The 24,925-nt window shown below is 47.7% G+C and overlaps 2 protein-coding genes across 2 annotated transcripts in view; one reads left to right on the forward strand and one right to left on the reverse strand.

The window, feature by feature from the left end:
• Positions 1–218, forward strand: part of LOC8050624 (adhesion G-protein coupled receptor G2) — a 136,577-nt gene extending 136,359 nt beyond the window's left edge. The window contains exon 14 of the mRNA XM_042292923.1: positions 45–218. Within this exon, the coding sequence (XP_042148857.1) occupies positions 45–188 (144 nt within the window). The 3' untranslated portion in view covers positions 189–218. The remainder of the gene's footprint in view (positions 1–44) is intronic.
• Positions 219–22,821: 22,603 nt separating this feature from the next.
• Positions 22,822–24,037, reverse strand: LOC8050623 (elongation of very long chain fatty acids protein AAEL008004-like). Its single transcript, XM_029990414.4, has one exon. It carries the CDS (start codon positions 23,903–23,905, stop codon positions 23,063–23,065), a length of 843 nt encoding a protein of 280 aa, XP_029846274.3. The 5' UTR covers positions 23,906–24,037; the 3' UTR covers positions 22,822–23,062.
• Between the last annotated feature and the right edge of the window lie 888 nt (positions 24,038–24,925).

Below are 24,925 nucleotides of genomic sequence, written 5' to 3' on the forward strand. Positions count from 1 at the left end.
GACGGAATTTTATTCAGTGCGCTTTATGTTACTCGATGTTGCAGGTCGCGTATGAGAAGACAGCGCGGGAATTTTGGCTTGGCAACCTGGTCTACAAGGTCCTCCCAACTTCCCGCAAACGAAGTTTCGACCAGACCATGTCCAAGAACACCTTGTCTTCAACGGGACAGAAAACCACGTCCACCTGACTTTATTCGAACGTCACCCGGGTCATCTAGTCTGAGAAGTCTGCAAGCAAGTGCTTCCCAGCGAATGCTGGGAAGCACTTGCTCTCCACCATTCGCACCTTGCTGTATTTGTAAATACAAGAAAGCATTATTCGCGCACGGTTATCACCTTTGCATCAAGTTTCAAGCATATAATACCAAGCAAAAGAGAAAACAATTATCATTCGTTCGGGAAGCAATAAAATTAGTTTCTTTTTTTTATAAATTAAAAAAAAACGTGGTTTTCCTATGGGCAACAATATAGTTTTGTGCACATCTGTGGTTGCATTCTGCATTTCTTTGTTTAAAATATCGAAAAAGCTGCTCAAGGGGCAGAAATAAGGCCGCTTTCTTTTTTTTCCGAAACGAAAGGGCAAGTTGGGACGTCTACTCATATAGTCGCGTGACCAGTGAGCCATGTGACAAAACAAAAGTGAGAAATATATTTTTGTCAATATGTTCTAGCTTAACGTCCTTTTCAATCAGATACATTCTAATGTTACACAGTTACGCTTTTGGTTTAAATTTTGGCTTACAACGAGTGAATCATAGGAAAGCGGTGTTTTACTTCTATTTTAGATTTTAAAAAAAACGCAAGGCGTATTTCAAAAACGATGCGCATCTCATCACACTTTTGTAAAACAATTACAATCTCAAGTAGCACAGTCCTTTGGTCCAAAATTTCTGTTTGTCTGGAAAGTCAGCTCCTCAAAAAACCCAAAGAAGCCAAGCTAGAGCCAAATTTGACCTTTGGCCAGTCTGTGTACCTTGGCCTAATTCGCAAAACAACTGACAATGTTAGGCTTTACTACTTGTAGTTTGGCTGTCATGTGGCATCTTTGAGTTTAAATCACAAAACAAAATGCCATATTTATGCTTCACAAGGGTTGTTTGGTTCATACGTGGCATATTTGCCTCAACTCTGGCACTTTGGCAATCATGTGACGAGCCATAAAGAATTCATAGAAACACCAGGGAAATGCACTGTGGCAATGGCTAACGCCTTAGAGCAAGTCCGTTTTAGGCTCAAGTTAGGCACCATAGGATGCCGAGATAGTACAAATTCAAGTGTTTTTCTGATGTGCCAGCGGGTCTATGCCGCTGAGAAAAAAATTTATTTTCCATATCTTATTTTAGCTTGATTAGTTACCTCTCGCCACCGCAATTCTTGAAGGTCGTTCATAGCCCAAAGTCACCCTGTTGCTCGGAGATATCATTTACAATAGGAACGACAATCTAGAGGGTTCTAAATGCGCGTCGCGCAATCGTTGTGTAAGCTCATCTTCGTGGTATGTCTCTGGTAGCAAAGGACAGTCATCTCAATTAAATGAGCGCCTTGTTCGAACCACAAACATATTAGTTTCTCATTGTCATTGCGCGTGCGTCATTTAATGTTTCACTAGACGAAAGTTAACATCCAGCTCCTAAAGTTGGTGGCATGCTTTTTCTTGTGTGTGTGTGTGTGTGTGCGTATGAGGGGGATACTGTCTACGAAATATATAAAATGTGTTTCTAAAGGCACAGCCGTACTGCATTTGGACACTAGTCATAATATTTATTTATATAATTCATAGGTTTAATTTCAATTAGCATGCTGTTACGTTTTATATTTTTGTATACTGCCATTTATTTTGGACTAACTTGGTAACAACCGTCAAAAAATGTTCCACGCGACAATCAATACACAAAACTTGTTATTGCAAGAAATTTTGCCCACGGAATAAAAACGATCTAATCAGGATGACCCCATGTCTTTGTCTTCGCGGTGTCTATTGTTCGAAACAAACCACTACAAAAAAAAAAAAAACGATTTTAGTTTTATTGTTTAGCGGAGCATAGAGAGTTCCAACAGTCGCCTTCTGCACGGCGCCATCCTTCCCAACTCGGCTTTCAGACGCGTTCCCAGAGTGTTCAATAGTCCATTCTTGCAAGGGCGCCGCCATCTTGAATTGTCGTCATTTCCAGTATGGGCGAAAACATTGTTTTGCCATCGCCACGCCAATAGAAGGCATTTAGGACATAAACGTAACCGTCACACATTCTCGTTTTGCCTCCCCTTTATTTTTTTACTATTCGCAGGTTGAAACGTTTTGATATTTTTTCGTCGCCCATACCGGGTACGCCTCCCTACCGAAAAATCCGGTATAACTTTTCGCTGTCCGGATTATGGAACCGGAAATCTATCTGGATTCTATCTGGACTCTATCTGGAATTTAGGTTTTCAGAAATTATTCCTTTGTTCTCAATCTGGATTTGGGGCTTCCAGTAACAAATTTCCGGTTCCATATTCCGGATAGGGAAAGTTATACCGGATTTTTCGGTAGGGCTATTAAGTGGCTGGGGACGACAGTACACGAAAAAGGTCTATAGCTCACTCATTCGGGATATCTGACGATCTGCATCCGTCCATAGCCCAAGAACTGCATTTTCAGCGTGGCTGATAGGCCTTGGAATGTTGCATAGTTCCTGGGCCATACTCCGTTTGACACTGAGTCCGAGCGCAGCCGGCGGTATGCGACACCGTGCAGCCAATGAATCAGCGCTAAAAGCGCACCGTCAGGGCGGTCGTCACTTTTGTTTGTTGACTGTCCCAGGCTAAACTAACCACGCCCAGGCAAAAGCGCAGGACTGTTGCGCATTTACTGAGCGTTATTACTTGTGACCAGGGTAGCAAATGCACAAAGAGCATTTCAAAGTGCCGAGAAAAAAAATTTTGGCGCTGCTGGGGAGCCCTGAATTCGTCAAACACAAAGTTGGAGCCGCGGAGTGCGCTGATCGGACTTCGGTGAAAAAAGCGCAGATTCATTGTCGGAGTAGGCCAATCGGTGCGCTCCGTCAACTTCGGCCCAGACTTTCTGTTTGACGAGTTTAGGGGACCAAGATTGGCTTCATCAAATCGCGGTGTCGACTGCTCTGTCACCTGGTGTGACGCGAAGTGAAGTTGAAGTTGCATGCCTGGAAATAATAGGTGTCCCTGAAGTCAACGCAGTAGGTAAATTAGATGCCCACACGAGTGCTCATTTACGACTATATATTTAATAAAAGCAACTATGAAATCACGAATAACAGGAAACTCCGTATTATCCACCTTAATGAGTACGCTTCAAACAACCTCGTAAATGCGAGTGTAGGCCCACTATAAAAAATCAAGGGAGTTCTGAAACAAGTTTAATCTTCGTGCGGGGATAAATAAAACACGACAGAAATTCCTCCTGTTCTCTTAATTGATCGTTAGCTTCAAAAATTCGCACACATCCGCATTCTCATTTTAGTTCTCTGTCCAATTCCCGAATGTACAAATGTAATTGCTAACGAATACCCTTTTAGCCTATTGTACGCGTGGGCAACTTTCTGTGGAATTTCACAAGCGAAGAGTTCTCGTGCACAGCTTTGATTGGCGCTCAAAGTACGCCTTTAGCTTTGATATCATAGTTATAAAATGTTGTCCCCGAATATAATAATCTATCAACCTCACTGTCTAATACATGTATACGCCATCCCCCACAATGAAGGTAGAGTCACATACGAAGTCCACGGCATACTCCATGAACTGCTTACGATGTTAGTTCTAGGGAAAAAAATCTGGCCTTTCACTCACTCAAATTTTACGCTCAGCTTTTAAAAAGCAGAAAATTAATGCAGTTATTTGTTTCTTTCGACTATTTCCTTAATCCCATAGCTTACTTTATGCATGTAGAGCATCACTCTTGACATTTTTTTAACGTAGTCCTTTTTTCTCCCATCGGCTGTACTCTTAAGAGGCACACTATCCCTCCACAAGCAACGCAAATGAGTAACCGTTCTTTTCCACCCTGCTCAAATGTACTTCAAAACTTCAAGGTGAATTCAGGTGAGTAGACTGGGATAGGGTTATTCTTTGGTTGTATTCTAAACATTGTTCTACTCAGTAAATCTACGCCAATTATGTCATTTCTTAAGTGTAATCTATGAACACACCGAAACTTGCCTTGCGTTTTATGTCTTAGGACAAGGTTTACTTAGAAACTTCATTTATTTCTCTCTATATATTTCGTTTTTTTTTTTTTTTCTAGATACCTAGAAAGCTTATAAGACAGCACATAATTACTCCATAATGTTAGTTTAACGTTGTGAGAGCGAGACGGACGCCTTAGCGTTCCATTTCACGATCCCGACGCGTTCTTATCGCCAATTTAATTCAATTTAATCTCGTCTAAAATTTGTTTTATTTTCATTTATGGTTTGTAGCATGCTGTCTTAAAAACATTCTGACAAACGTGGCTCGTTTAGGCATCACAAGGATTATGACCTGATGTTACTAAACGCTCACTTTCCCTTTTCTTGGGTTGGTAGTTCATATGCGTGAAATTAACAGGCCACATGCGCCAAAGGGCTTGAAGCAAAACTAAATAGAGAAAATCACAATTATTTTGAGCTAGGCCAACAATACTGTCATGCGCATTAAAGATTCTATTCATTCTACATTCACAATGTTCACATACGTATGATGTTATATATTTTTTCTATCTTTTTACGATATATATAAATCTCAGCCCATGCCAATAAACCAACAGGAAAACAATTAGCTTTAGGACAATTATTAAACGCTTTCCTACGCATAAATCAGTCATGCATCTTAGATTGCACGCTGGAGCGTACCTGGAGTTTAGGTCAATCAGCTGATTGACCTAAGCCAATCACAATTTCAGAAGGCTGTAGATTTGAGCCGCGGCTCCAGAAATTTTGTTCATCAAACTTTTTTGCGCTAGTCATAAAAGCTTGTTTTATAGTAGAAAAGAAGCGAGAAAAAACTGTCACGGAAAAAATACTTTTTACAATCCTAAGAGGAAAGCAGTTTTATAAATGTTAATGACAATAAATTGTAGTATAAATGTTAAAGACATAGGTGCGTCTATGGTTGTCTGGATTACTGAACTTGTCTACGTTCTTCATAGTCAAGCTAAATTTGCTGTCTTCAGAACAAAGCTCGTTGCTGCACTGCGAGACGCGAATGCACCCAACGCGACATTGTCCATTTGCTTTTATTTTGCCCCCCCGAAAAAAGACATTTACGATTATCAAATATTATCACCTAGGCTGCTGTGTACTACAGCCCTCTCACGCCACGATATTTCTTTTAAATGACCGACAATTAGTTGGGCCAGGAAAATGTAAAAAGCCGTCCGTCGCGAGTTTGTGTCAACAGTGTTGCGCTCGGTGTACCCGTAAAATGATTAGATGAACTGTTCTATGTGAAATTAATGCAACTATAAAAAAACTTGCAGCCAGGGAAGCGACTATGGGCAACCCACAAATATATTCCGTACGCTCATTCAAAAACGTTTATGTCATCAATCGTTTGACCATTATGGTGTGCCTTTTGAAAGTGTGACTTTTTTTTGATTAAATGGAAAATGCATTGTGTCGCCTCACTTAAAGGGATTGTCCGGTCAAATTTTGTATTTGAGAAAGCAATTGAATATCAATGCTATTGCCTCGAGAGGCATCGTACGGGCAATATCATAACTTTATATGCCCCTCTGCATGAGTAATTGAATTTATGCTGCTCCAATCGCATCCTAGCGTAAACGCTGCTTTCGTTGGCAACATTGAAGCTCTGGTGTCACAGAACCCAAAGCGAGCATTCCCGTCTCGTCGTTTGCCCGTTTGCCTGCGAGTTAACGCCGTAGCGTGCTTCGGTTTTGTTGTTGCGCTCGATTTGTTTCGTGGATGGGTGAGATTTTTGTTGCGCGGTTGGGTACCACAACCACCGGGCAGCACATGCGAGCCAAAAAGTGACGTTCCACACTTTTCCGCGAGACGAGCAAAATGGATCGTCGTCGTGCGTAGGGACTGAGTTCCCGTCAAGATCGAGATCCCGCTTATGCAGTAATCACCTCACAGAAGAGAGCTACGAGCTGAGCTCTAAGCGGACAGGAGGCTCGTAAACTGAGGTCTGATGCTTCGCCAACGATATTCAACTACGTTCACCCACTCCTCGCCCGAATCGGATCAATCGGTTTGATTATGCAGCGAAACCGAAAACCAACAGCTAGGCCATCTGTATAGACCTATTAGCGGCGAGATGTTTTGGTGGCGCCCTCCTATGGTTCCCCCTTGTGACGTCATTACCTTGCGAACAACAATTTCGATGGTGTTTGTAAATAGCATGGTGGAAGCCTGGAATCATTGCTCTCTCAAAGCAACACTGCCAACACCGTCGAAATTAAAGTTCTTTCATTCCTCTTATTTTCGTCGATGGTATACCCTTTCCGACGTCATAGTCAGCTTTTGGGCCAATCGTGGAAGGCCGACCACAGCGACGCTTTCGGTCGCGCACGTCGCCAATTGCTATGTTACCCAAGCATCAAGGAGAATGCAGGGATTGGTGCTCCAAGCGCCGCACGTGCTGGCCTCAGCAGCAGTAACTTTTCTAAAGCAAATAACTAAAACAAATAGCATCTTAAACGCGCGTTCGTCAACGCTTTATTTTGGTTATTTACTTCGAATCCTTTATACGGGGAAGGTGCGCGCGTGTGGCGCGTGGAACGCCAATCCCTGCATTCTCCTTGATGCTTGGGTAATACAGCAAATGGTCTATTTAGCAGGCGTGCAGGGGGGATCGGTGGCCGAGGGGGGAGAAGCGTGTGACGCCGTTCGAAACGGTCGCATAAAAAAGTGAGCTCCCTTGGAGCGTCTGCAACGGCTTTCACCGGCCGTGGTTCATCGGCTGAAATGTCCCAGGATACCTACCGAGTGGTTCTGCCGTCACTGCCTACAGGTACTGAAGTTTTGAACTCTGTATTCGCTCATTGTGACATTACCGGACGCCCGTACAAGATTGACGATTTTCGAGGAGAAATGGAACGCCACGGCGTTCTAAACCACCTCATTGGAGCCGGCGCGTAGCAGATGAACCATGTTTGGCTCTTCACCTTCAACTCCCTGACAGCGAAGCGAAAAATACTGGAAGCCAAGGAACTTGTGGTGAAGGAAAAAAGATGCCTGCTCATCGATCCCGATGAGTGCGAGGTACGAATACGGCTGCATTGGATACCTATTCACATAAGCGACGACACAGTGCGGAGGGCCCTAGAGCCTTACGGAAAAATCAACGATGTATCCCGCGACACATGGAGGGCGGAAGGCTTCCAGAATGTTCAGACGACGACAATGTCACGATCTTTCTAGAACGTGGACGAAGGGGGCCGAAGCACCCGCCGAGGAGAGACGACACGCAGCCTGGTTGTGAGGGTGGACGATGTCTGGCCGGAGCGGCGTGCGCTCTACGGCGTTTATTGGGCGAGGTGAACAATGTTGCCCGCCGAGCCAGGCGGCCGCAGACGGGCTGACTGGAGGGGGGCGCCACTAACTTGTTACACTCCTCCCCCCCAGTTTGTTTTTCCTAAAAACAAAATAAATGAATAAACACACGGCCGACACCATCTCGGTGTCTGGTCATGCAAGTCCCGGCCTGTCGACGATGAAGGTTACCCCGGCGAGTAGCGGTCAGGTGGCCTCCTCTGCCGTGCACTCCGCCTGGGCACTGGTGTCGACGGGCCAGGTGTGGCAACGCCGGGCGCTGCCTGACTTGGTTGCGCTCCACCCGGTGGAGCTGCAGTGACCGGATTTGGGAGTGGCACCGGTCCAACTGGTGCCACAGGAGTGGCGATGCTTGTCGCCTCCGGTGTGGGTGGCGCTCCGCTGGCCACGACTGGCGCTGTTGGGCCCCCTGCAGGCTGGTCCTCTGAAGCGACGGCCGAGGGTGGAAGCCAGGTCCCGAAGCGAGGCCTGACATGGTCGGCGTGCCGGTGCCAGGTGGTCCCGTCGGGCATGCGGACGAGCAGCGATGAGGCACTCGCTGGTGAAACCACACGCCCGGCAGACCAGGGTGGGCCAGGACGGAAGTTCCTGGCGTACACCGACGCTCCCGGCTCCGGCAAAGGCCCGGGACGGCACCCTCGGTCAGCAGCCAGCTTCTGCTTCAGCTGCTTCAGGAGCGCCGAGGACCGGAGGTCTGGGTGCAACACGTCCAAGGGTGTCTTGACCATCCGGCCCAGCAGAAGCTCGCAGGGGGCACGGCCAGTGACCTCATGGGGTGTGGTCCTGTACTGGAACAGTACCCGGGCCACCTGCGTTCGGAAATCCCCGGGCTGGCTCTTCTTGAGCTTGTCCTTGATGGTCTGGACCACTCGCTCGGCCGCACCATTGGAAGCGGGGTGGTACGGCGGAACCAGCATCCGGCGGATTCCATTCCTCTGCAGCCAGTCCAGGTACTCGGCGCTGGCGAAAGCGGGACCATTATCAGACACGATAATGTCCGGCAATCCCTGCGCCGCGAAGACCTGCCGCAGAGCTGCAATGGTCGCGCTTGCCGAGGGACTGGTGACTCGCAGTGCCTCCACCCACTTGGAGAAGGCGTCCACTACCACCAGGAAGTAGTGGCCCTTGAAGGGTCCCGCATAGTCCACATGCAAGCGGGACCACGGCCTCTGTGGGAACGGCCAGGGGGTGATTTCCACGTGGCGCGAGGCTCGCTGGTTTTCCTGGCAGACCTGGCAGCCTTGCACCTGGTGCACGATGTCCTGGTCCAAGCCAGGCCACCAAACGTGCGACCGTGCCACCATTTTAGTCTTTTCAATGCCAGGATGCCCCGCGTGCAGCAGCTGCAGCACCTTGGCCCGCAGACTTTGTGGAATCACCACCCTGGAACCCCACAGGAGGCAGCCTTGCTCCAAGCTCAGCTCGGCGGTCTTGTGGCTGTACGCCTGGTGACGCAGCTCCTCCCCTCGGGAAACCGCCTTGACCACCTGGGACAGGACCGGGTCCCGGCTGGTCGCCTGTGCCACCGCAGTCCTGGTCAGCACCCCCGGGTAGGCCCGCTCCAGCAGGAAAACGTCAGCTGGCTCTGGAACGGCAGCAGGCACCTCCGGCAGGGGCAGGCGGCTCAGGGCGTCGGCAGGTCCCAGGTTTTTCCCAGGGCGGTGGACCAGCTTGTACCTGTAGGCTGCCAGCGTCAAGGCCCAGCGTACCACACGAGGCGAGGCTTGCACTGGGACCGCCTTGTCAGGTCCCAGCAGCCCCAGCAGCGGCTTGTGGTCCGTGACTGCCTCGAACTGCCGGCCCCACAGATACTGATGGAAGCGCTGGACCCCGAAGATGAGGGCCAAGCCTTCCCTGTCGAGCTGGCTGTAGCGTTGCTCTGCCGCATGGAGACGACGAGAAGCAAACGCCACAGGGCGTTTCTGACCATCCTGACCCCGGTGCGACAGGACGGCTCCTACCCCGTACGGCGACGCATCCACGGTGAGGACCACAGGCTTGGCCGGGTCGAAGTGCACCAGCACTGGAGCCTTAACGACCAGCTCCTTGCTGCGCTGGAAGGCCAAGTCCTGCTCCTTCTTCCAGGCCCACTGCTGACCGTCACGAAGCAGTCGATGCAGCGGCTCCAGATGCGTCGAAAGGTTGGGCAGGAACCTCCTGTAGAAGTTGATGAGGCCGAGGTAGCTCTGAAGCTCCTTCTTGCTCTTGGGCTTCGGCGCCTTGAGCACGGCCTCAATCTTGCGAGGTGCCGGGGCCAGGCCAGCCTGGGAGATGATGTGTCCCAGGTACTCCACGCTGGGGGTCAGGAACACGCACTTGTCCAGCCTCAGCTTGAGACCGGCGTCCTGTAGTCGTGTCAGGACTTTGCGCAGGTTCTGCAGGTGGTCCCCGTCGTCGATACCAGTAACCAGGATGTCGTCCAAGTACACCGCCACGTGCCTCATGCCCCTGAAGAGGTTGTCCATCTCCCTCTGGAAGATGGCTGGGGCTGAGGCCACGCCGAACGGTAGGCGCGTGTACTGGAAGAGTCCCACGGTAGTCGAAATGGTGACATACTTCCGGGCGGCATCCTGGAGCACCAGCTGCTGGTAGGCATCTCGAAGGTCGAGCTTGGTGAACTTCTGTCCCCCGGACAGAGCCGACCAGAGATCTTCTACCCGAGGCAGCGGGTACTTTTCGACGGTAGCGACGGGGTTGATGGTGACCTTGAAGTCCCCGCAGATCCTGACGCGGCCGTCTCGCTTGAGGACTGGAACTATCGGTGCAGCCCACTCGGAAGACTTGACGGGCACCAGGATTCCCTCTCGCTGCAGCCGTTGCAGCTCCTGGGTGACCCCGTCCTTCAGGGCGAACGGCTGCGGACGCGGCTTGCAGAAGCGAGGCCGGGCTCCCTCGGGTACGTGAATGCCAACAGTCGTGCCGGCGAAGGTGCCCACCCCTGGCTGGAACAGGGACTGGAAGTCGGTCAGGAGGCTCGGGACGTCCTTCACCACGTGCAGCGCAGCTTCTTGGTACTCCGGCAGCCGAACACCCAGCGAGTGAATCCAGTTCCGGCCCAGCAGCGTCGGCGACGACCCCTTGGTTAAGTAAAGGGGAAGGATTGCCTCCCTGTCGCCAAGGCGAACGCTGACTTGGGCCCGACCCTGGACCTGGGAAAGCTGCCCGGAGTAGCTGCGCAGCATGACGTCAGACGCCTCGATAGACACGCCGGGGAAGGTCCGCTTGAACAGCTTCCCGGGCATGACCGACACGCTGGCCCCCGTGTCCAGCTCCATGGTGATGGGGTGGCCGCAGATTTCGACAGACACCATATATGGTGGCACAGACGATGAAATTCTCCTGGTGTGCCACACGTCGAAACTCTGCGGGTCCTCGGCCACGACGTGGACCCTGGCTGAAGACGAACCCGGGCCTGGTGCCGCTCGTCCCCGCCGCGTTTTCTTGCGACGGCCACCCTGGCCGCGGGCTTGGCTGGAACCCGGGCTTGAACCAGGCTGCCGCTGCTGCTGCTCCTGGCCGCCGCTCGTCCTCCCCCCTCGGCAGACACGTGCGAGGTGCCCAGTTCTCCCGCACGTAAAGCATTGTGCGTGGACGAACTGGCACTGTGAGGGGGAGTGGGCAGCACCGCAGCGGCTGCAGGCACCGCTCCTTGTCGCCATCTTGTGCACCGCCGCTTCCGTCGACGGTGAGCCGGCCGCACGCGCTATCTCGCTGGCGTCCTTTGCTGCGGCTTCCATCGCCTGCGCTGCCTTCACCGCGTCGTCCAGCGAGGGGTCGGGGAGCTCCAGGAGTCGCGTCTGCATGGCAGGGTTGTTGATGCCGCAGACGAACCGGTCCCGGAGTAGCGAGTCCAACTGGTCGCCGAAGGCGCAGGTGCTCGCTAACCCTCATAGCGCAGCGACGAACTGCCCGAGGGTCTCCCCGTCCCGGCGGCTTCGGTTGTTGAAGCGGAACCGCTCCATAAGCGTGGACGGCGCCGGGCTGAAGTGCGAGCGCAGCGTGGCGAGCAGCTCACCCAGCGTTTTGACGTGCGGCGTGGCCGGCTTGAGGAGGTCGAGCAGGAGGCTGAAGACACGGGTCCCGCAGCTGGCCAAGAAGATGTCCCGTTGTTTCACCTCGGGCGTGTCGTTCGCCCGGAAGAACACGTGGACTTGTTCTTCGTAGACTGGCCAGGCGGACCCATCTCCGTCGAACGGCTCGAGCCTCCCGTACAGCGGCATGGCGACAGGAGCGGGGTGCGGTGTTGCGACTCTCTCGGCGGCGTGGGCCGAACCGTGCACGTTGGTGGCCTCCAGTGCCACGGTTCCTCGTCGCCAGTGTCACGATCTTTCTGGAACGTGGACGATGGGGGCCGAAGCACCCGCCGAGGAGAGACGACACGCAGCCTGGTTGTGAGAGTGGACGATGTCTGGCCGGAGCGGCGTGCGCTCTACGGCGTTTATTGGGCGAGGTGAACAATGTTGCCCGCCGAGCCAGGCGGCCGCAGACGGGCTGACTGGAGGGGGCGCCACTAACTTGTTGTTGTGACTGGTGAGAATGAACCTAAAGGAAGGCGTCCCCAAGGAAAACCTCCCGCACCAGCTGCGTCTGTTCGGCAGCAACGTTCTCGTTCTTGTCCCCGGAAGAGCGCCTCTCTGCCTTCGATGTAAGAGAACAGGCCACCCACATCCGCCGAGAATGTCGCGTTCCTCGCTGTGACAAGTGCCATCGTTTTGGTCACGAGCAAGAGGATTGCATCCGGACGTACTCCACTGTAATGCGACCGGCTCCCGAGGAAGACAACTCTGAATTCTTCATCGATGAAGAAGAAGCTTCGAAAATCGAAGACGGCACTGGGCACCCAACCACCACCCATACCCAAACACCTTCAGGGGCTGACACCTTCAGGGGCTGACAAACGAGGCGCATCGCTAGACGAAGACACCACCGCATCGATTCTCGAAGCTGCGTCGGAAACGGCACAGACATCGACAAGGCCGCTCCTGGCTCCTCAACAAGCCAGCAACAGAAGACTGTCGACGGGAACGACCTCTCCTTAGACGATGCCTCCGAAGTTGACACGGAAATGGGCGACAGCTCGGATCCCTTCAAGCGACCGCTAGATCGCGTCGAAGAGGAAGACCCCGACCTTGAAGGGCCTGACTGGAGCAGAAGAAAGAAACGCAAGCCCCGAGCTCCCCCGGATGGCCAACGAGAGCAAACCTCGCAGTAGGTGGTTGTGTCCACATAGAGAACAGTTACCGACAGTCTTTACTTTATTTGAATATTTGCTCGTGCTTGTCGCCACAGCTACGAATTATGTAAGTTTTCCGTGAATTTGTTGTAAATCGCTCTTTATTACAAACCTCCTCCTCCGCCACAATAATGTTTGCATCCAAATTTCCCACTTTTTCCACTAACTGCTTAACGCTAGGTACACTCAATATTAGAGGTTTAAATTCTACTCGGGAACAGTATCAGCTATTACGTTTGCTTCACGAAGAGCAAATAGACTTTTTAGCCATACAAGAAACAAAAATGTCGGAGGAAGAGCAAGTTACGAAGGCGCTACAACCCTTTCTTGCTTCGTACGAAGTATGTGTAACGCATGCAGTTGGCAAGGCAGGAGGCTGTTTTTTGTTCCTTAAGAAATCTGTCCCTCTCTCTGATGTGAGTCTCATCTCCGATGCTCATGGACGTTTTATAATATGTGACTTTAATTTGTTTGACGCTCAGTGGCGAATTATTTGTGTCTATGCCCCGTGTAAAGCCAGTGAGCGAACCCTGTTCTTCCACGATATGTCACACTACATCAAACCAAACCGGACCACTGTATTTCTGGGTGACTATAATTGTGTATGCGATGCAGGTGATAGATTTCCAATAACGCGTAATAATGATGTTAGTGCAAATCGTCTAAGTGAAATAATAGCCGAAAACAATGTGGAAGTTGTTTTCCACATATCGAGGGGAACTAAAAAAATTCAATTTAAGCACTTTCAAGAATCTTCGCACACACGCCTTGATCGTGTTTATGTTTCTGCTGACGTTGTACATAACGTCAGCTCTTATTGTGTAAAACCAGTGTTTTTTAGTGACCACTGCCTTGTAAAGGTCGCAATTGGAGAAAACAAAATTCCCAAGGCAAAGTTTAATTGGCGGTTGTGGAAGCTGAACACCAGTCTGCTTAAAGACGAAACATTTGTAGCTACAGTAGATGACCTGTTAAGGAAAATAACAGAGCAGAATGAGCCACGTCCATTGGAACGATGGGAGCGGTTTAAGGAGCAAGTAAAAATGTCAGCAATCGAAAGATCGAGCACGCTGAAGTTCTACGCTCGGGCAGAAGAACGAAAACTGCAGATAGATTTACGCACTTTGTGCGAAACTGAATGTGAATGCCCTGGTTGGGGAGCAAGGGATATTGCGAATGTCAAATCACGTCTCGAGAAATTCCAGAAAGAGCGATACGAAGGCGCTGTGATACGCTCAAGGACACACCGGTTTCTCTGTGGTGAGCAACCCACCACACACGCCTTGATAGCGGAAAGAAGGTATGCCTTGTCCAAAGAAATCCTCGAAATAGAGAGAAATGGTACCATAGCTACAGACAGAGCAAGTATTGAGGATGCCTTTGTGGAACATTATCGACGAATTTTTGAGCTCACACCACAACGACAAGAAGAGAAAATTGGCGAACTGCTCTCTTTTATGCCGAGAATAGATGACGAAACAAAGGAATGGCTGGAGGGACCCATAAGCCTGGAGGAAGTCCAAAAGGCAATAGGCGACCTGCCCGATGGTAAAACTCCAGGCCCAGACGGGATTTGTTCAAGCTTTTACAAGAAATTCAGAAAAGTACTCGCTCCCATTCTTCTCGCTGTCATAGAGGAATCTTATAAAAGAAAATCATTACCACTATCTTTTTCTAGAACGCACACTGTGCTAGTTCCAAAATCAGAGGACGCCGACAAGCTACGACGTATAGAAGGTTATCGACCAATAACTCTATGTAATGTAGATTATAAGATATTAGCCAAAATACTCAATGGAAGGCTACAGCACGTAATTTGCGAATAGGTGGGTGGCCACCAAACGTGTGGCATAAAGGGCAGGACGATCCAAACAAACGTTCACGTAGCCAGAAGCATTTTAGAATGTTGCACAGAAGAAGAAAATCAGATTGCCATGCTTTAGATTGATTTAGAAAAGGCATTTGACCGCGTACGCCATAAATTTCTTTGGGCCATTTTACGGCACATCAACATAGGAGATGTTATTTATGAAGGCGTACGAATGGCATATAGTGGCTGTTCTACGCGACTAATTGTAAACCGTAGCGTAACTTGCAGCATCCCTGTAATGTCCTCAGTACGTCAGGGTTGTCCACTCTCGCCTTTATTATTTGCGCTTTATCTTGAGCCTCTCTGCTTGAGCCTTGCTAACAACAGAAAAGTTCACGGATTTACGCTTAACTTTATAGAAGTCAAGGTATTGGCGTATGCTGATGATGTAGCAGTTTTTTGCAGAGACAAAAAAAAGTGTAAGCAGCGTTATTGATTTAGTTAAACACTTTTGCGAAATTACCGGTGCGGCTGTAAATTTAGAAAAATGTGCAGGCTTTTGGTACGGTACATGGGCCACAAAGCCCTCAGAGTTTGAAGGGATCAAGTGGAGCTCAACACCTACGAAGTACCTCGGTGTTCCACTCCAGCACATGCGTAATCCAAGTGTTTACTGGTCAGAAGCCACAGCTGAATTAAAAAAGCAAGTATCACGGTGGCCAAACCGCGACTTGTCAATTTTTGCTAGAGCCAAGGCCTGCAACATATTTCTTCTTGCTAGGCTCATGTATGTGTTTCAGGTGTTGCATTGTGCTCAAAGTGTAATGAGGAAAGCTCATAGGATATGTGCTAGATTTATCTGGAAATTAAACTGGGAGTCAATGAGAAGAAATAACCTCTTCCGCCGTATTCCTTTGAAGGGATTAGGTTTATCGCATTTGTTTGTCCGGCAGCTCGTGTCGCGATTCATTTTCCTACGGGATACCGAACAGCCTTTCATGCGTGCGGTGTTTCAGGCGAAACTGGCCGGCCACTTGCCTTCCTTTTTGGTCTCGAGTCATGGCGAGCAGCCAACAAGAATTGTTGGATTCCTAAAGGAGGTCGTTGAAGCATAGCGTTTTTTGGCGGTGCGCTATTCCAGAGAATATTTGTCTTGCATAACTAGAAAATCTTTGTCTAACGCCCTGTATGACACTCTTTTCCCGGAGCCTTTGTATCGTGCACTGTACAACCAGGAAACCGGTCAGGATGTTCTTTGTCGCGTCAAGAGAATGGCTACCCAGCCACGTGCCAAAAGCTTTTTTTTTTTTTTCAAACTTCATACCTCGACGCTCCCCGTGAAAGTGTGGCTTCACGAGAAAGATATTTTTGTTCCTTGGACCACTAATTGCTTACTGTGTAAAGCCCCCGAAACTATAGAGCACGTGTTTATTTTCTGTTGGGATGCCCTGTTGTTTTGGGACGTGTTACAGAGAACCTTAAAAAAGGACTTAAAAATAACAGCACATTCGATCTGTTTTCTTCCGATTACTTCACAGGAACTTGTACCGTACGACCTTATAACGTTAATTGGCCTGTACAGCATCTGGTGTTCGCGGATGGCGGTAAGGCATGCGGACCTTAACCCGCGACCGGTTGAGGCATACTTTATTGAATTTGTGACTGAAATACGTAGTACCTATGCACATCAGGATACTGTTCCTGAGTGGGTTGGGATGTGTGAGAGACTCCTAAAGAGCCCCCAACGTATTAATTGACATGTGCTAATCAAAAGACTGTACGCTTAGCCTGAACGTGTTTGTGTTGTGTATGCTGTAATAAAGATTTAAAAAAAAAAAGGATCGGTGGCCGAGTGGTCTAGCGCACACCAGCTCGGAGCACGTGGAGCGAAAGCTCGTGCTGCAGAACCCAGGATCCTGGGTTCAATCCCCACCCCTGCCCGTTTCGATCTGGATGAGCATCGTACCTGCGTGCGGTTGTGTATCATTACTGCGTGGTGCACGTTAAAGACCCCAGGCTAGCGGTTGTACTGCACTGGCTAAATTGCTCATCTACAGCTGGCTGGGAGACTCGTCGCCCGTTGAGGCAGACCAAGTTCTAGGCTGTATACAAACAAACACACAATCCAGCTTTTGTTTCTTTTTTTAGCACGCGTGCAGCCAGGTTCTGTTTGACCCGCGCGTGAAAATGGAGCGTGGCTACGATTCGCAAAGCTCGTCCAAGTGACGACATGCATTTGACCGATTCGCCGTTTGCCTTCGACTCGCGGACATCGCCTCCGAGGTAACGACCCGCACTCTCATCACCGATCCAGGGGATCCGCCGATTCGATATGCGTACCCAGATGCCGCTTCATGTACCTACGCATGCCGCTTCAGAGGCAAAATCTGATACCTTTGCTTTGCAAGCGCTCCTAGTTCAATCGGTGGCCGTCGCAGTTGTGTTTGAGCGAAACGCCATAATTTTGTTCAAAGCTCATGGCTGTTTTCGAGTAATATCCTGCTAAAAGGCGTGAATCTTTTTGCACACGCTTGGGAACTGCATTAAAAGAACCGTATTTCAGTAGGGTGCAGCCTAGAAGGCTATAATTTGAAACGAAATACAAGACATTCATCGACCACCGCTTGTTATCGCGACCATCTGACAAACGTTTGCGTTTTGTGACGTCACGCAGCAGCTACGGGTGTTAGCCATTGACACTCGCGAAATTCGGGGTGCAGTTTCGTACATCCGCTCATGAAAGATTTCGTTAATAAGGGGATATAGTATATCAAAATAAAAATGACGATTGTCTACATGAAGGCTCCCTCGACGTAAAGTGCTTCCGGTTTCGACCGGACAATCCCTTTAAAAAAGATATCGCCAGAACTAAAATATTGTCTTTAAGGAAAATACGTTGCATTCCGAAGTCACGTTCGTACAGCTATTTCTTTTCCGGTGCTTCCTGCTGCTGTCTATGCGGACGATTCTTGCTTCTTCTAGCATTTTCCGCATTTTTATCTTCTAGCAGTCTAATGAACCTGCGATAACGCTGCTTTACTCTAGTTTTGTAAGGAATCTTGTGCAATATACAAAACACTCAAGGCTGAAGATGTGGTTCAGTGTCGTTCAAATAAAGGCTTGGGGGGGGGGGGGGGGGGTTATAATCTGATTAATCTCTGTTGTTTTTTTCTTTGGTATTATTCTATCTATTCCTCGTGAGGGAGTGGCATAAAAATATGGCAGAGTTGTAAGTCACTATCGTTTTTGTATATTTTGTGTGTATTCCTGTTCTGCTTTCATCCTTTCGCGCTGTCGAAATTTACGATGCAATTCGCTGGAAGCACTCCGGAATATCGTAGATTCTAAGCGTTAAATCAAAGCTATGCTCCTCTATGCTTGGGCCGGCTAACCATGAACAGGAATCGGGGTTGCTGACTGCTGGTAGTTTCTATACAAAGATCGAGAGACTTGAAAGATGACGCTGCGTCATTGCTGCTGCGCTACCGCTCGATCGTGGGATGCAGCAGTTTTAAACTTATAACAAATACGATATAGCATCAACAAAACTGGAAACTCCTCTGAAAACCTATGGGGCAGCAGCGTACGCGCCAGCAGCGCCTCTAGCGGAGTCGACGTCTACTGAAGCAGACTTCGCAATGGAAATGTATAGGCTCCGCCACGTCCTCGAGCTTTTCGAGCCCCTCTTCGTCAACCAACAACTCAAACAAATTGCTACGGTCAGTCCGCTTGCAAAGCGGAATCCATTGACCGCAACTGCAACGACAATCATACCACAACGTACGCAGAAACAAAGACATAGCGAGCCGTTTGTTTAGTGGTCTCAAACGCCACTCAGGCAATCACACGCATTTGAGGCGCATCTGGGACGCGGAAAATAGGCTTTTAGCTACTCGAACTACGTTGTAAGAGGTTACTGTTGATCCGTTACAGACTGCGTTTCACAATTTCTTACCTGAATAGGTGTTCATTAAGACGTGCACAAACAACCTTTGAAGATTACCAGAGCGATCGCACCAGCCGTTGCAGCTTAATAAAAATAAAAAATTACGAGAAAAATGACCGTGCTAACGCTTTCCGAACTTTGCAGGAAGGTGAGGTCCCCATCCCAGACGAAAATAAAAAGAAATGAGGAACAGTCGCGAACAACGGCGAATAAAACAAGCACGACAAGCACGTTAGCAGACAATACAAAGATACAAACGACCCAGCAAAGACCTCCTTCAACAACGACGATCGTTGCGGCGCTTATGAAAAACAAACAAAAAACAAAAGAAAATTGGACAGCAGCAGCAGCTTTAAAAAAGAAAAACAGCTTCACTACTTTTTTTCCCTTTTTTTCCGCAGTTTCTTGTTACAGGTATGTTTATTTGCTTCCACGGTGCTGGTAAGAACTAAAAACAAAACATGGGAAAGGAAGAAGGTAGTCCAGCTCACACTGCCCGGTAAATAAGAGTCGCACGCTGCAGTCTGCTACGTGCGAGCAGTGCGGCCTTTTTCCTTTCGCATTTCTTTTCCCAGTGATTTTGGCACGTTTTTTGTTTGCTCGCTTAACGAAGCAGATCAAAAGTACGTTCAAGTACTCGTTGACGAACGTGTGCAGGCAATTTTTGCACACCATGCCTTTGTTTCGAGTGCCGATCAGCGGCCTCAAGCCCGCCTTCAGCTCAACTCTTCTCTGTTGCAACATATCAGTGAAATGTGTTTTTCGAAGGCACGGCTAATGTTACCGGGTAGGGAACGAGCAAACTCGGCAGGTGGTGTCATTTTCACATGCGAATATTTCTTGTTCTTAAACAGAATGTATTTCGGGGTGTTCCATGTTTCTGATTGCAGGTGGACTTCGCAAGCATGATAACAGATCTAACTGGCTGCCCACCCGACTACATAGTACTGGGTGTTCAGTTGTGCAATTGGTCTTTCGTCCGTGCAGTTCTTCGCCATCTTCGTGGAGTCCTCATAATCGTCTGTTGAGACGCCAGTGGCGATTTTGAAGTCAGACATGGATAGCTCTTCACGTTTAATTTGAATGCTGCAGTAACGCAATTACTCACGTGCGTTCTGTCTTCGGGAAGTGGAACATATATTTCCCACCACATTGTAAAAACTTATTTTCGCAGTGGTAAGTAGCACAGGGCATGCCTGTAATCTCCAAGTGTGCGCTGGTGTATGCCCGAAGGCGGCCGGTTGATCAACAAACGACGACCCATAACAGACGTGCCGGCGTACCCAAAATAAAATCCGAATAGAAATGTATAATGAGCTTGCACTTTTCAATGTTTTGAATAATACCAAAAGGGATATATGAAGATTTCGGATTAGAAACTACATCTAGGGCGAAAATACGAGGTTATCGCAGACTACAGTGGAAGAAAACAACAACAAAGTTGCAGACACTTCTTAAAATGTCCGGGCACAGCGTAGCAGACAAACCGGTGGTAGTAAGCGCCCAAGTGAAAAACAAAAGAGTGTAAAAACTAAGCCAAATAAGGCAAAGCAAAAACGCGATGGTTCGGCAAAGCAAACCAAGCGGTGGTTCGGACGTCAAGTTAACAAAAAAGATAAAAAAGCAACAAAAAGAAACATGAAAAAGGAGGAAGTAAGAACGCGGCGGGGCGTAGCGTCGCTTCAAACATAAAAATAAAGTAGACTGAAAAATGGAAGAAGTTGCTAGACGCGGTCCAACGGGTGCCGATCTTTAACGTAGAAGACGGCGAAGACGCTAGTCGTCCCGGCTCTAACAATCGGAATGGGAACACCGTATATAACGAGGCCGAAATCACCCTTATTTGCACTAAAACACTCTTCTTTTTTTCTTTTTTTTTTCACGCGCAAGATTTTTTTTTTTTTTTTGTAACTCCGTTTTTATCAATTTCAGTAACATCGTCTGATTTGCATGTGCACAATCAACTTCTTCTAGAGCCTTCTGACATCGCAGTAACGTACCTGGCTCAAAATTGCCTTTTACTTCGTCATATGGAGATGATCTTAACGGGATAAGCTAGCTCGCGTATTCGACAAAACGGTTGCAAGCAAGATATTCATGAGAAATGGGAATCGCAACAACAATAGGAATTGATCGGTAAGAACGGTAAAGTTGAAATGTAGCTATGTTCTAAAATGTTTATACATTTTCCTTTCTCAAGAAACAGCGTGAAGGTACATTTGTGTTTTCTCGGATTACATAAGTTGTGACAGAGTCTTTTCTTCGGGAGATCCACAAAATTGCACCCTGAAAGCTCTAACATCTTTCCCACGCGAAGAAAATGTACTTCACTCAAGGTGTGGCTCCTATTTTATAACATTCAGAGCAGCGAATACCCGTAACTATATTTGTTTCATTGGTCGCCTCACGCAGAGATAGGCAAAACGAATGCGTTGTGGAAAATTCGTCTGCTAGCGGAGACTCCGAGGTCGCCAGGGGCGCTGCGATCACTTTTCCCCCGCGCTCCGTGGGACTTGCCAGTATTGGCTGTTTGATACAAATAATCCGCTTTGAGATTGCATATGACTGCCATTTTCTTTTTCAGGGGCAAAGCAAGTAAAGTGATCAAGCCGCAACAGCCTCGCTCGCTGCACGTGGTCAACAATAAAATGTGTTATTGCTCAACTAGGTAGAACTGGGTTTTTGTCAACATTATGAATTCAAACTAATGTTTATCACAAGTAATATATATATCTATATATATACAGCTAAGCGGTATAGCAGAATCTAGAATCAACTTGCCCTTTTCCTCAAAAACTACTTGTGCAACTCAGCATGCCAAATGCCACGTGGCGTGCCACTTGGCGACAAATGATCTTGTTCGTCACCATGGCGACGAAGTACCGCTGCTCCCTTCCATCTCACACCGCCGGTCTTGACTTTGCCCCGAGGCAAAGCTTAGGAACTAAATACCTACAAAAGTATATAAACTATAAAAATAAGTATACCTTAGAGTTCAAAGATGCTCATTAAGATTAAAGATGACCGTAAGAGCAAAATGAAATAATGAAACGAAGTTACTATTTTTTATGATATCGTGATCAATTGACCGTTTCTTTTTGTTTTGAACGCCTATATGTGTGTGTATCCTTGTATTTACAGTTTTTATATTTATATCCATGTTGTTCCTTCGCTCCTGTGTCAGAAGGCAGATGCTTGTAAAGGACATCCGAATTGCTATTATTATCGCCTTCCTCGAAAGGAAGAAAAATAAAATATTCAAATAAGTCCAAATTCTTACGCTTTTCAATTCCAATACAAGTAATATAATATTTGAGCATATCGAGAAGTATTACCTCTAAATTTTTTATTGCATTGTCGCTGTTATAAGGGTATTGACAGGAGGCAAATATCCCGAGTATTTTTCCACGGCGCGCGCATCACAAGACGAAAACAGCAGGCTTTTGCGATGTGTAAAAGCTTGGCGTTTTCGTCTCGTGATGCGCGCGTCGTAGAGAAATCCCCGGAATTTCTTCCTCGTGTGAATACCCCATATGGATTCAACGGAAGTAATAAGTTACAACCTCGAGCGTGCACAACAAGGATAGTGTTTTGTTTGGCAACGCGCCAGATATTTGGCGGTAGGATGGAAGAAGATCACTCTTCCGCCAATTATATTATGCTTCGTAGAAAATGTCCGTAATCCAACTTTACACAACTGAGACTCATTTTATGACCCTATTAGCAAATGTGGCATGCCTCGTTGAATGAAAATATTAACTAATGTGCACATTACTCGAATTGTAACAACATATTAGCCTTTAATTCCATGCGCATGTTCAACCGCTCAATAATTGATTGGCTGGCTTAAAGTGATAATTGACTGGATTAAAGTGGTCATATTAATACTTCACCATTTGTTTCGTAGATGAAAGATTTAAATGACGCTTAGAGATTACAGAAGTAGCCCCTCAAACTTGTAAAAGCTGTCCTAAAAGCACTCTTCCAGGTTTTGCAGGTCTAAAAGTGCGCAGTTTCTGCAATGCCGATCAGGCCCCGTTCGTTTCTTTATAAAAATAAATATAAACCGTGTGCTGTCAAATGGCAAATGTTTTGTTAATAACAAGTGGTTCTGATCTTTTTTTTTATTCTAACCAATTGGTTTGGGTGCTTTCAAAGTTCTAAAGATTGTCATTTTGCGTGCTTGACAAGGATTCCCAAAAGAAAAATATTAAACTCTCCATAACATTTTAAAGATCGACATACTTTAACACATTCTTTTTTATTATGTTTTCTTCCGAGCTTTTTGTACACTATAATCAAAATAATCAGTTCACAACCACGCAGAAACAAACAATCCTGTAAGACCCTTTATTTTTTCGGCCTCTATTTTTTCACGAATTGGTCACAAAGGACACAATCGCGGCTACTAAATTTCGCAAATTTCAGACGCCCGCATTGAAACTCTTAAGGACCGAAATTTTCGCATGCCTTTAAGTTCGCAAATTTTTCAATTCGTGAAATTTGCGAAAATCACGAGCTCGCAAACATTAAGGGTTTTACACTATTCTGCGTTACTTGGTATTTTATTCCTCTTTGAGAACTTGAGAAATGCACAGTTCAGGTTTCCCCTTTTTGGTATACGATTGAATGTAGAAGTTGATAAAGAGCCCAAGAACCACGAAGGATTGCGGAAGGGCGATCAGTATGAGTGCTTTGGGGTATCCACAATCGTACACGAGAGGAATGCACGCATGGAGGGTGAGGAAGGTGATCTGGAAGATCTGCAGCCTTGTGAGGTACCTCTTCCACCACAGGTGTTTTTGAACTCTAGGTCCAAGTGCGGAGAGGAAGTAGTAGCCGTACATCACGACGTGGACGATAGTATTCAAGCACAGGACCATGATCAGCTGACCGCCACCACCGAAGGCTAGGTACACCCAACCGTTGAGCACAACGAGAAAATGGTGAACGACATGCAAATAGGTAATATGAGAAAACTTTTTCGTCGCGACGAAGAAAAATGTGTCCATGAAGTCCACAATCCGCACAAAAAGGTACCACCAGGATATTCGCAGAATTTCCATCTCGTGCACCTTAAGTGAGTAGTCAATGCCTTGGCAGAACACACTGTAGTTACCACTGACGTACGAGAGACGCATGTACTGCACGAAGAAGAAAGCGTTCGCAATCACCTGGAACAAGTTGTAAGCCATTATGGCCCACTTGAGGTTGTAGGGCTTGCGGTTCATCATCCATCTTGGACCGGCTATCTTAACAACATAGAGGTAGCCGAGACATATTGGCAGCATGAACCTCAGGTCACCTGTGAGGCTCCAGCCGAAGGTCCTTGGGTCCCGTAAAGAGTTCAAGTAGGCGTATTTCTCACTCACTTCGGAGACCAATCTAGATGCCGTCGTCGACGCCATCCCGGTGTGGCAGTTAGTGATGCAGTTTCTCTCAGGCCAAAAAATGAGCGTTAGGTAGTCGCCCGCCCTCTTAAGTTATTTTCAATCTCTCTCGCGACCTTGGAGGAAGATACTCAGAGGCGCGCGATGCGACTCCGGGAGAGACTTGCAGCGTCCTTGATATGAGGAAGGAAGCAAGTAAACACTGTAGAGAGTATTAACACGTGTCCATCTCGCAAGGGTCAAGCAAGCCGGCGCAGTGGAGAGTAGACGTCATTGCGAAAGACGGCAGGTGTTCGCCTGATAATTCTAGCTCTGTGGTTTGTAGATCTCAAGCAAAAACAACCGCGCTATCAATTAGACTTAGCATTTTCTAAGCGCCAGCTGTCTGAACGCTGCAGATGCCTTTCGGCAGCTGTAGATTGGCTAAACTATAAATTTCCCTAACTTTTTTTTTCTTTTTTTATTCCGATCGCTTCACTTCGTCATTTCAGTCGAACAGGTCAAGTCAGTTGCTTTCTGGACTGAGACCGGTTTCGTCGTCCCCTAAACTGGTTTTTTATTCGTCCTTTTTTTTTTCTAAATTTTGTTACTGAACCATAGCTCGTCTTAATTTTTTAAGTTTTTTTTTTTGCATAATAAAACAAAACGTTGTTTTTGTTTTAGTCGATAGGTCATCTCCTATAGCCAAGGACGGCTCTTCTCCGGCCAGGACATACTTTCAGTCGAAATGAAACAATCCTGAACAGGTATGTCAAGTGCTTCCAGAATACTTTTCCATGACCAAAGCACTTGAAATGATCCCGATTACAACTCCAAACTATATATGCTGTTAAGGACGGCTAAACGCAAAGCTTCTTGCAGTTCTTAGTTAAGTAATAAGACCGTCATAAATACAATCCAGGCACAACCCCATCTCGTAGTGGTAATCAGGCCTAGAGGTCCATCCAAAACAATAGCCTCGTTCTATGCCTTGAAAATTATCGAGAGACTTGGGATGAACCGCCCCAGGTGTTACAATACTTGCCAGGCCAAACCGAA

The sequence above is a fragment of the Ixodes scapularis genome, unplaced genomic scaffold, assembly GCF_016920785.2.
Source record: "Ixodes scapularis isolate PalLabHiFi unplaced genomic scaffold, ASM1692078v2 PGA_scaffold3__209_contigs__length_174095766, whole genome shotgun sequence".
In the NCBI taxonomy this organism is placed as follows: domain Eukaryota; kingdom Metazoa; phylum Arthropoda; class Arachnida; order Ixodida; family Ixodidae; genus Ixodes; species Ixodes scapularis.

Coding starts and splice junctions, on each gene's coding strand:
- LOC8050623 (XM_029990414.4), bottom strand. CDS start 23,905: ATGGCGTCGACGACGGCATCTAGATTGGTCTCCGAAGTGAGTGAGAAA.